Here is a 12,257-nt window from a genome sequence, read left to right as displayed (position 1 = left end):
TCCTTGTGCGTTTCCCTCCCATAGCAAGACCTTCAGACCAAGGGCAATGTGGATAATTTCCCAGTTTTCCAGCTGGGCAGTTCACCAAGAACAAACCCAGACATCAAGGCCAGACCAAAAAAACATCTTCTTGTTTTAGACAGAAGACTCCTACATCTGGGGGATTTAATGCACCCACTGTCCGCTTAGTGCATTTCCTGTGTCCGGAGCTTCTCTGCCTGCCGGCTCTGGTCTCATAAGTTTCCATACCCTGCTGCCAACTTATAATAACAGAGGCAGCAGGCAGCAGGGTAGCAGCGTCAGAGCCCACTCCATACGTGGGCACATGCTTCGCAAACTGAAACAAAGCTTGGAAGGGCGCGTTGCAGACCTTTCAGCCTTGACAGTGGTGTGCCCAGACCACCAGGAGCCTGGAATTAAATACCCTCAGTTCCAGTTCTCCACCATTAACGTTATCAACTTCATCAAGTACTTCCTCCTTCAGTGGTGTCTGCAGAGAAATAAATAAATCAAGCCCATCCAAGTCCTGTTCCTGCCCAGATCCGGAGTCAAAAGTAAAATCTGAGTTGGATTATCCGGAGCACTGTCTCCCTCCTTCATTGTTCCCCAAATCTGGGCAGGAACAGAGAGTGAAATCTCTCCAGGACATTACATCAGTTCCTCTTTTACCCTTGGCACAGAAGTTCTTCCTCTCATAGTTCTCCCAGACTTCCTAAGGCTTGCCCTGAGTGCACACCCATCCACTGAGCCTTGACGCCCAGGACATCAAAGAAAACCTGCAGGTAACCAGGCTACTGGCCAACGCCTGTGTCTGTTTTAAAGTTTGTAAGACGGGTAATGGATTCAGGAAATAGGATTTCTCAGTACATGGTCTTCATCATCCTGAAGTATTTTTAATCCTTAATAAGCTGTTAAGGAAAGGGAGGCATTCTGTAAATGGCATTTAGAAGAAAATAAGTGAAACTTCAAAATGCAACTGTCTTAAATATCGCTTACAATGATCATGTTCTGTGACATAAAAAGTGAACCATGGACAAAAGATAAATTCATTTTTGTGGATGGCAGAATTGAGATCTGTATTAGCTATGAAAAGAAAACTTGCCTCATCCCCGAAAGATTGTAGATCATTTCTATCATACTAATAATTTCGGCCATTAAAGTTAACCCCATGGGCCTAATCAGTATCCTGTAAGCATTATTTGCATTGAGGTTAAAGTGAGAACGTTGACTTGTCATCCCAACCTGTATCTTTGCAAGGTTGATTAAGCACTTTAATTCCGATTATAAAATCATAATCACAGAGCCATCACATCACCTGAAAACTAATAGTTCCTCAGTGTTATCAGATATTTTATTACTGTTTACATTTTTCCAGCTATCTCATAAATGTTTTTTTAAATTTGTTTTAATTAATTAATTTATTTATTTATTTATTTATGGCTGTGTTGGGTCTTTGTTGCTGCACGTGGACTTTCTCTAGTTGTGGCAAGCGGGGGCTACTCTTTGTTGCGGTGTGCGGGCTTCTCATTGCGGTGGCTTCTCTTGTTGTGGAGCATGGGCTCTAGGCGTGCGGGCTTCAGTAGTTGTGGCACGCAGGCTCAGCAGTTGTGGCTCGCAGGCTCTAGAGTGCAGGCTCAGTAGTTGTGGTGCACAGGCTTAGTTGCTCCGCGGCATGTGGGATCTTCCCGGACCAGGGCTCAAACCCGTGTCCCCTGCATTGGCAGGCAGATTCTTAACCACTGCGCCACCAGGGAAGCCCTCATAAATGTGTTTGCAGTTTGTTCGAATCATAATCCAAGCAAGGGTCTGTTTCTACTTCACTAATGGCTGATGTGTCTCTTAAGTCTCTTTCAATCTACAGGTCTCCATTCATATCTTTTTTGTGTACATGCTTGCACACTCTCTAGGTGTTTAAAAAAGAAGTTAGCCATAATTAGTATAACTTTCCCCCTGTATGTGGTGTAACTTTTCTTTCCCTTTTGGTTGCTTTCAAAATTTTCTGTTTATTCTTGGTTTTCAGCAGTTCGACTCTGTGCCTGAATGTAGCTTTCATTGTATTTATCCTGCTTGGAATTTGCCGAGCTTCTTGGATCTTTAAGTTTGTATATTGTTGTTGCTGTTGTTGTTAACAAATTTGAGGACAATTTGGCCATTATTTCTTCGATTTTGTTTGTTTGTTTTGGCCCCATTCTTTCTGTTTTCTCCTCTTTTACAGTGTTATAGTGACTGTGCAGGAAAATCATCTTATTTTCTCAGATGACCACACAAGTACTTAGGATAGGGTATCACAATCTCTAATTTGCTTTAAAATAATTCAGTTTTTAAAAATGTGTGTTGAGAGTGGGGGGGTGGATACCAGCCCTCCTCCATTAAAAAAAAAAAGTTTTCACCTTCTCAAACTCCAATTACATTTCTTTTAGACCATTTAATATTGTTCCACAGGTCACTGAAGATCTATTTCTTGGTTTTTAATTTTTATTGATCTGTTTTCAAATTTACTAACCCTTTCTTCTATTATCTCCCATCTGCTATTAAGTCTCTCCAGTCCAATATTTCAAGTACTGTATTTTTCAGTTCAAAACCCTTTTTGATCGTTTCCATTTCTTTTCTGATAGTCTCCATCTGTTATCACTCATTATGACCATCATTTTCTTTAAGTGCTTGAACTTATTTATAATAGCTACTTTAAAGTTCTTTTTTGCTCATTCCAACATCTAGATTATCTCAAGAGTCTACTTCTATTGACTGCCATCCCTCTTGAATATGGGTCACACTTTTCTGTTCCTTCACATGTCTAGAAAATCTTTATCGGACACTGAATATTACATATAACATATTGTAGAGACTCTGGATTATGTTTATATTCCTCTGAAGAGTGTTGACTTTTCTGCTAGCAAGCAGTTAAATAACTAGCCAGTCACTCTGAATTTGTGGAGGCTTGGTCTTATATTTGGTTAGGGAAGATTTATTTCAGTTTTGCCTTTAGCCCTCAGGCAAATCCCTTTGTCCTAGAGCATAGTCCTTACTCCTAAGATGTGGCCATTCTGGGGTAATAAGCAGCCTGAGGTGTTTTCAGAGCCTTCCTTGATAGAGCCCCAACTCTGAACTCTTGTCTCCAATACCATGGTCAGCAGCTGAGGTTTCTGCTCGTATCTTTGAACTGTACAGCTGTTACCTTTCACTGAGCTCCTTGGAGCTCCCCCTGCACATTGTGGTTCAGGAGCACGTGTTAAGGATTTGAGGGAATTTTATGTGCCAGTTAGTGGCTACTCCCTCTGAGGGTCCCTCCTTTATGGAATTTGTTTTCTCCATTTTTTTGCCCTTCTGGCAGCTTCATACTCTACCCCCTGGCATCTCAAGCAACTTTCTGTTCTTTTTCTAGCTGCCTCACACTCAATGGACTGGGAAGGACCCTCAGAGTGACAGCTGTATAAATTTGGATCTTACTCTGGGCAGTTCCTTTCTTGCAAGAGTAAAATCCCCTTCAGTTTCCAGTACCCTCAATAACTTTTATAAATATATTTTATCCAGATTCTATCATTGCTATATGTAGGAAAGTTAGTCTGATACAAGCCACTCTGCCATTACTGAAACTGGAATCCCCTTCTCCTTTGAGAAAAATGGTAGCATACCGTAAATACTTCACCTTGCTTTGCTCATCTAGCCATAGAGCCTAGAGACCAGTCCTTAGCAAAATATTTAGTTATTCCTCATTCCATTTTATAGCTGCGTAGCCCTCCATCATTTAGAGATATACCATCATTTGTTAAACCAGTCTCCTATTGATAGGTGTTCCAATGTTTAAGCACTTTTAAATTCGTGGCAGCATGTTATATAGTGGTTACAAAATAAGCCCTGTGCCTTCAGGCAGATGATCTTTTAATTATCATGAACAGTATTTCTTTTGTTCACTGTCTCATATGATTTGTGAGATCTAGTAGAGTCCCCATTTTCCTGTTAACCCTGTATAAAACTTTAAGAAACCACCACGTTTGTCTCTGTGTACTAACCCTATCAGATTCCCAGATCCCCTTTATATGTTCTTCATATAGATGTTGTTGTAATGGATAAAGGAGATATCTTTGACTTGCTTTACTTAGAACCATGGACAAGTCTTTGACCAGAACAGGGACCTGCAAGTATGCACATCCTTTTGGTGAGACAGCTCTGGGAACAGACGTGGCCAGAGAAACCTCATTAAGATGCAAACTCCATTTTTGTAGGCACATTTTTGTTCTTCCAACCCTTAGCAGGACTCCTAAGGCCACGTACGTGCTGGTCCCTCCCTCAACCCAGCCCATGGAGCTACTTCTGCTGCTGAGCTGTGTACACTTTTCTTTTATATATAAATTTATTTATTTTATTTATTTTTGACTCGCACAGGCTTTCTGTAGTTGCAGAGAGCAGGGGCTACTCTTCATTGCAGTACGTGTGCTTCTCATTGCGGTGGCTTCTCTTGTTGCGGAGCACGGGCTCTAGGTGTGCAGGCTTCAGTAGTTGTGGCACACGGGCTTAGTTGCTCCACAGCATGTGGGATCTTCCCCGATCAGGGATTGAACCCATGTCCCCTGCATTGGCAGGCGGATTCTTAACCACTGTGCCACCAGGGAAGTCCCTGAGCTGTGTACACTTCTGATGTCGTCCTTCCTCAGATGTCTCCAGCTTGAAAGTTCAGGTGGGATGGGGTGGAGGTATTGTCAGGGGTCCATCCCTCCTTCTTCTTACTTAACTCTGTTTGACTGTGCACTCAGGAACAAAATGATCCTCAATGTTCTCTCAGGTACAAGATTGTTATTATGTAAATTAGGCCCACTGTGCATGCTTAGAGCAGGTTTTGATGTGACTTTCCCCCCTAGTTTCTACATAGCGGAGAAGTAGATATTCTAATGTGTACATAAGGTTCTAGAATCTTACTGGAATCTAACTGGCTGGGTGACCTTGGGTAAGTTGCTTAACTTCTTTATGCCTCCATGTTCTCTCCTGTTAAATAGGAGTAATAGTAGTATCTTCTGCTTAGGCGTGTTATAAATTTTAAACAATATAATCCAGTACGTAGGATATGTAGTAATTGCTTTATTATTATCATCATCATTATCATTAGTACCAACAACTCCTGGAGGTAGAGAATATGAAAGTTGGGTTATGAAAAGTCAGTGAAAGCATTTAGAGAAAAACCCTTAAGGACCCCAAAAGCCATGTCGAAGAGTCAAGTCACAAAAAGATAAAGAATGAACGTGTGGCTTCCTTGTGTTTATAAGCCACTAGTAGGTGATTGATGGAATGTTTGTAGACATTTTTTGCTTGTCCGTTGGCAGGAAAAGAATTTCGAGTACGTGCGCTTTGATTTTTTTAAAGCGGAGAAAAAGACCCTGCATCCCGGGAAGAAGGGTGCTCCGGCACGCTCATGTGCTCCACGGTTGCCACCTTTAGGACCGCAGTGAGGTCCCTCCCCTGACCATGCATCAGGGTCTCTGATTGTCCTTCCCTCTGCTCCACAGATAACTGTGTCCAGAGGACCCCGAGGCCGTCGGTGGAGAATGTACACCACAACCCTCCCACCATTGAACTGTTGCACCGTTCCAGGTCACCCATCACGACAAACCACCGGCCTTCTCCCGACCCCGAGCAGCGGCCCCTCCGGTCCCCCCTGGACAACATGATCCGCCGCCTCTCCCCGGCCGAGAGGGCCCAGGGACCGAGGCTCCACCAGGAGAACAACCACCAGGAGTCCTACCCCCTGTCAGTGTCTCCCATGGAGAATAATCACTGCCCGCCATCCTCCGAGCCCCACCAGAAGCCCGCCAGCCCCCGGCAGGAGAGCACGCGGGTGATCCAGCTGATGCCCAGTCCCATCATGCACCCTCTGATTCTGAACCCCCGGCACTCCGTGGATTTCAAGCAGTCCCGGCTCTCCGAGGACGGGCTGCACCGGGAAGGGAAACCCATCAACCTCTCCCATCGGGAAGACCTGGCGTACATGAACCACATCATGGTCTCCGTCTCCCCGCCCGAGGAGCACGCCATGCCCATCGGGAGGATAGCAGGTACGTGGGCGCCGCCCTGGCCGCACTCCAGCCTCGGGCTTGCTCGGAGCCTCGCACTGTCCCGATTAGGCGCCCTCCGAGGCTCTGGGAGGCCAAGTGGAGGCTGCTGCCTGCGGGACGCGAAATCCTTAAGGGGCTAGTTAATGAGCCACGGGGCTGGAGGAGTTAGGAGCCCCGGAAGTGTTAAGGAACAAATGTCCTCCGTCCAGCTTACAAGGAGAGTCACATCAGAATCACGGCTGAGCGAAAAAACATTTGAAATCAGAGGTTTATGAGCACGTTAATGGCCCTGTCCCGACGTTTCCAGCGGCTAATTAACAAGCAGGCACAGCACGAAGAACCTTTGTCTCAGATTCAGGCTTGTAATTTCCATCCTCTGGGCAGCAACTCCACGTAGCCTTCACCTTGGGAGGGGATAGGAGAGAAAAGCAGGATTAGGGTGTTGGAGTCTGGTGCTGCTGTGTCATTTGGACAGAGGAAACCACTCCCGAATTCTTTCCCTTCTCTGGCTGACAAGCCCAAATGTACTCCCCTAAGACGAGAAACCAGTGGAAACCAGTGAAAAAAATCACCACATTGTATATTTGCTAGCTCGCCCATAATTTACGTGAAGTCATTCTCCAGGAGCTTATAATCCTCTAACCTCTTGGCAAAGTTAACTGTTTTCCTAGAGCTTCTCTCCGTTCACGAGACACTTTTGGAGCACGGGCTGTGCACAGATAAATGCACTGGGAAGTAGGGGACACGGAGCTGATATAACACTTATTATCTCCTCAAGGGATTTAAATATTACTAGGAGAGACAGATGTGAAAACCACTAAGCTCCAAGGCAGAAGGAAATAAGCCCTCTGCCCCGTCCAGTCAATGCACAAGCATTTATTGAGTACTTACTGTATGCGAGGATAATTCAGTGCCGTGGAAGCAGCGCAGAGAGAAAGGGGTATTTTGCCTGGAGGAACTGAGGAAAGGCGGTAGCTCGATGCTGAAGGTGATTATGGGTCCAGTAATGGGAAGGAGACAGGAGAGAGGTCAGAACCGTTCAGGGAAAGGTGAGACGTGCCTCTTCCTCCTTGGGCTGATGCCGCAGGAGCGAGGTCCAGCTGAAGCTCGGGATGGAGCAGTGCTCGCGACACCATGACGACACGGGTCCTAAGGCTGCTTTACTTCTGCCTTGACTCGTCCCTTTTTTATTTAAGTCATTTGTTTCTAAATTCTTCTCTGGTCCCAAGGGCACCTCCAATGTCACCTCAATTTTATCAGTATAAATAATTTACATAAGGAATGTTGAATCAAGACAATCAAATGGCCAAGAAGTATGACGTGTTTCAAAAACACTATGAGAAATGAAATGATGTGTGCTTGGAATGTGATCCAAAAGCATCCCACAGGGTTGGGAGCGAGGAACGGGTGAGGTGTACGTAAAATAGGGTTAGTCACAAGCTGATGGCTGTATGGCTGGGTGTTGGGTGCACCGGGGTTTACATTATTGTTCCGTCTACTTTTACAGAAAAATTTTTTAATAATGGAAAAAAGAGAAACTATGAAAAGAAAGGACGGGGATAAGGTAGCAAAGAGCTTATTTGGCAAAGCGTGTGAATTTCCCCAGATAATTGGAGAAAGAGGAAGGGGTCAGTATATTCCTGTGAATGATATAAATGACCTGTCTTGGCCTTTCTAGGCTTTCCTTCTTGTCTGTATATGCCCTGCTTGTCTTGTTTCTCGCATGGTCTGTGCAACAGTTCTGGACATTTTGTGGGTACTTTCTGCTTGTTTATAATCCTCAGGATAGCTCTTCGAGGTAGCCTATCATTGCTCTATTCATTTTATATGGAAGGGTCGTTTGCAGGGGAAACCACAGAGGAAACTGAACAGCAGAGCAGCAGAGGTCGCACAGGGGCTGACGGATGAGGCTGTAGGACAGCCCTTGCCGCGCCGTTGGCTACTGTCTCCTGGGCTGCCCTTGCTACCCCTGCGTTCCTAATCACGACCTGTCTCGTCCACCTCCTCTGTGATGCTGTCTTTGCCACAGACTTCTTAGGAATCCAAGATAAGCCCCATGTATCAAGTTAAATTGTTTAGGCTTAGAGCTGTTTTTCCCTTGTTTAGGAGGTCTGGAAATTTTTTAATATGGCTCTCTTAAAAATTGCGCTCCTCTATTGGTATATTCAAAAATTCCATAATCTCCATATGTCTGTATTCACTAGTTTAACCAGATCCAGGATTAGCTAATGTAACCAAAAGGCACTGTTTTTCTCAAGGGTGAAACGAGAGGGAAGTCTGTGATCTAACATGTGGTCTTGATCCTGTGACCCTCTGAGCAGTGCTCATGACAGTTCCAGGCTTCTTTGTTTCTCATCTGGGGCGTCCCTGTCTCTCCACTCCAGCCCTTTGGAGTCTTTTTGGACTACTCAGATCCTCGTGGAATTGATTCTTCATTTACTGGAAGTCGAATTCATTGGGTGACTCATGTACAATGTAAAGTTCTGTCATTACTGGACAGCCATAAAAGTCCTTCAGATCTCTATAAAGCAGCTTTTAGATGGGAAAACGTAGCTTTTCAAATGAGCCCAGAGGGCACTGAAGGTGCTGCTGTGTGTCACACTGACAAACACCATCGTTGGAGGATGTGGATAAGAACACTACTTAGGCATGTGGATCAAAAAGTAAATCACGTATCATTTGCTCCGGTACTCCTGGGTGTGTGCCTTTGGACACCTTCTGTGTTTGCAGCACTGGTCTGCATTCTTGGGGGTGGAGTGTTCCAGGAGATGTAAGACACAGTCTTTGTCATGAAAGAGCTGACGACAGTGGGCTGGAAGTGCAGCTTGTGGTGTCTTCCAGGGGCTCCGGTTAAGTGCTGTAGGAGGCTGCAGTAGAGGTGTCAGGAAGGCTTCCTGGAGGGGCTGGCTTTTAGCTGGGCTTAGATGAATGCTTAGAATATGGACAAGTGGAGGTTAAAGAAAAAGAGGTCATTCCAGATGGAGAAAACCCCCAAACAACGTAAGGCCTAGTATATTTGTTCTATTTCAGATAGAAAGGTAAACTCAAGAATCCAGGTTCATTAAAAAATCCACCGTATTTTAGCAATTCTTTCTTTTTTTCACACTTTAATATCTATGAAATTGGGAGGCATCCTACAATTAAGAGATCCCATGCAAAGTTATGATAGTTCACTTAGGTATTTACCTGGTGGAAAAACTAAAATATTCAATAAAAGAAATCCAGGAGGTAGTTGACAGTTTAAATACAAACCACAAATTAGATCAATTGAAATAGAAACATATAGCTTATTTTGAAAGGTGTTGCTTGTTTTTCAAAGAATAAGAAGGACTATTACTGAGTTTAACAAGTTGGAATGGCTGGCATTTGTGGGAGAAAGTTTAACATACGACAGAGTGAGAGAAGATTCCTGGGTTCTGTTTTTTTATTGAACAGCCAGTGGTATGTGCAACACTGAGCAAGTTGCTTCTTTCTGTGCTGTTTTCTATTTATTGTCCTCAGGAAAGGATTGCTTGGTGGCAGGGGGGATGGGGGAGCATCTGTCACCTCCTAACATTTTCTCAGCCCACAAACGTTTTTTACTGGCCTGTGTCTCGCCAACCTGTTTCATAGCCAACAAGTGGTACTGGCAGTGAGCACCGTAAATTGAAGAAGGGTAGCCCAGGTGATGCTGTGTTTTCAGTATATATTGAAAATCATTCTTAGAACTTGGTGATTTCAAAGCTAGAAGGGTCTTTTACAGACCCATCTTTCACAGATGAAGACACGTCTGGTGTTCGGCCTCCAGCTTCAACCACTGTTCTTTCCAGCACACTTGTTTCCTTGGGACCGGGGACTGGAAATGCAGGCCTGTGGGCCAAATCAGCCACCGCCTGTTTTTGTAAATCAAATTTCACTGGCACACGGCCACACCCACTTACTCAGTATTGTCTGTGGCTGCTTTGGCAGGGTTGAGGAGTTGCAGCAGAGATTGGACTAAAATATTTACTGATTGGCCTTTTACAGAAAAAGTCCGCTGCTCCCTGTTCTACGCAACTGTCTGCTTGTATGTTCAGGATGCTTTGGAATCACAGGTGTAGAAAACGCCATCCCTGCTCTCAAGGAATGACTCGCACCTCAGAGAATGAGGCATGCCTAAGACATGTGGAGGGAACAGTGGCAAGTGATGTAGGGAAGGAGCTAAGTTCTAGATGGCAGGCTGATGGCTGAGTAGCCCAGAGTAGTTACAATAACATCATTAACGTAAGTAAAATATAACTGAGGAAAATAAAGTGTAGCTCTGCATACTTGAACTAGGTAAAGATTATTCATTCAAAAATTAACACGTATCTCTATGTGCCAGGCATTTTTCTAGGTGATAGGGTGCAGCCAGCCTCTCTAAATGCCAAATGTTGTGTCTTTGCTGGCATAAGGCAATAATCCCTCTTACTTTATGCCATCAGACAAACTAAGCTCCCTGCTTTGGTTTTAACTATAGACAGCTCAGTTTTAAAAGAAAAAAACTGAAGTCATTTTGGCTTTCTCTTAAACTTCTTCAATTCCATTAAAACCTGAGTTACCAGACTTCCTATCTGCATGTCCCTTCCTTGGACTTAATCCAAAACTCTGCTAAAGGGAGCAAGGTTCATTGGGAACCTGGTTTACAATCCATTCGCAGCCGTTCATCTGCTCCACAGAAGTGGGGACTTTAAGAGGGCTGTACAGATTTGGTTGTTCAAAGTCCATGCACCATCCAAAAAGAGAGTATTTCTTTTCTTGTGCTCATCTCACAACTTTTGCCGAAGTCTCTTGATTTTCTTTGCAAACGTGAACTACTTCACGGTCTGTGAGGCTATCATTGGTGAGTTGCTCTTAAAGCAGATAAAACAGAGAGTCCCACACCCCACCCCCAGACCCTGTACCCTTCACTCGCAACCCTCTGATAACGCTTGGCCTGGCAGTCTTTCAGATCCACAAAGAGACTTAAAAAAAATATGTGTATTCTCTCTCAGGGTTACATTTTTAATAGAAACAAAAAAGGATTATCATCAAGGAGACACTGAGTCTCCCATATCACTTATTTGTCACCTGGCTAGTGCACTGTACTCTCCTGATTTGGCTTTATTGGCTGGATGAGTTCTGTGTGCACAGAAATTCAATCCTGGGAGCCTCTGATCTGACATCAGATGAAGGCACCTAAGCCTGAGACTCCAGGGCCAGCAGCTAGGGGCTCATCCTCAGGGCTCCCAGGCCGGGGGAAGTCACACTGCACCCTGCCCCCTCGTTTCCATCTCTGCTTCTTCCCCAGTGGTATCTGGTGGTGACACTGTTTCCAATGAGGCACGTGGACTTTTATTTTCTTGTATAAATGAGCCTTGGGAGCAGCCCTGAAGGGAAGAAGACATCATAAAAGAGAAGCCTAAATGGACTGTGTGAAAGTGATGGAGGGCAGTGTCATCCCCAGGCCTTTGCAGTAAGGTGCGGTGGTGTGCATGCGTGTGTGCGCCTCTGCACACACACATGCGTGTAAATATTGTGTTTGGAAAAAAGGACAGGATCGTGGGATGCCTCCATAAGCCCAGGGGGCTCGGGGTTTTAGTACGAGCTGGCAGAGCTGTGTCCTCCCATGCTATCTCAGGCAGAGAACTCTCTATGGCTCCCGGCCCAGGGCCTTCATCCACAGCCGGTGGGAGGGTTCCTGGGGTAGCACTGTGGGCCTGTGGGAAAGCATGGACTCTGGAGTCAGCAAGATTAGAATCTAGCCCTTGTCTCCCAAGCAGAGGTATTTAAGGTCCCTGAAGCCTGGTTTCCTTATCCATAATAATGATAATACTAATACTCATTTCTGGGCACTTTTGAGCACTAAAGAGACAACATGCAAACATTAGCACAAGCAGGTTAATTTCTAAGGGTTAGTTTGTGCCCCTCCTCTGCGCCCTTTCTCTTTGCTCTGCTCCAGGGCTGCAGAGAGGAGAGAGCAGCGGTTATGGCCAGCACCACTGCCCACCGGAGCAGGTGCAGGGCCTTAACCCAGAAGGCCTGTGTCTGGGGATTTGTTCTAAGTGATGTTGGCCTGAAAAGTGCACCCCCCTTCAGGGAACCCTAGTTTCCTTATTTCCTTGGAGATGAACTTCTTCACTCCCTCTCACCTCCTGTGAGGCTTTGCCCGCTGTCTGTATTTGGAGGAGATGGAGGAGACCCTTGGAGAGGACAGAGTCCTTCACCCCAACGGGA

The 12,257-nt window shown here is 45.1% G+C and overlaps 1 protein-coding gene across 4 annotated transcripts in view; it reads left to right on the top strand.

Annotated features, from left to right (window-relative positions):
* ETV6 (ETS variant transcription factor 6) overlaps positions 1–12,257 on the top strand; it is a 240,232-nt gene that overhangs the window by 215,868 nt on the left and 12,107 nt on the right. For all 4 annotated transcript variants that reach the window (XM_007196064.2, XM_007196063.2, XM_007196065.2 and 1 more), the window contains one exon: positions 5,499–6,044. In XM_007196064.2, coding sequence (XP_007196126.1) covers positions 5,499–6,044 — 546 coding nt within the window. The remainder of the gene's footprint in view (positions 1–5,498; positions 6,045–12,257) is intronic.

This window comes from Balaenoptera acutorostrata, chromosome 11, assembly GCF_949987535.1.
Source record: "Balaenoptera acutorostrata chromosome 11, mBalAcu1.1, whole genome shotgun sequence".
In the NCBI taxonomy this organism is placed as follows: domain Eukaryota; kingdom Metazoa; phylum Chordata; class Mammalia; order Artiodactyla; family Balaenopteridae; genus Balaenoptera; species Balaenoptera acutorostrata.
The sequence above is the reverse complement of the archived record's forward strand: the minus strand, read 5'-3'. Positions and strand labels throughout refer to the sequence as shown.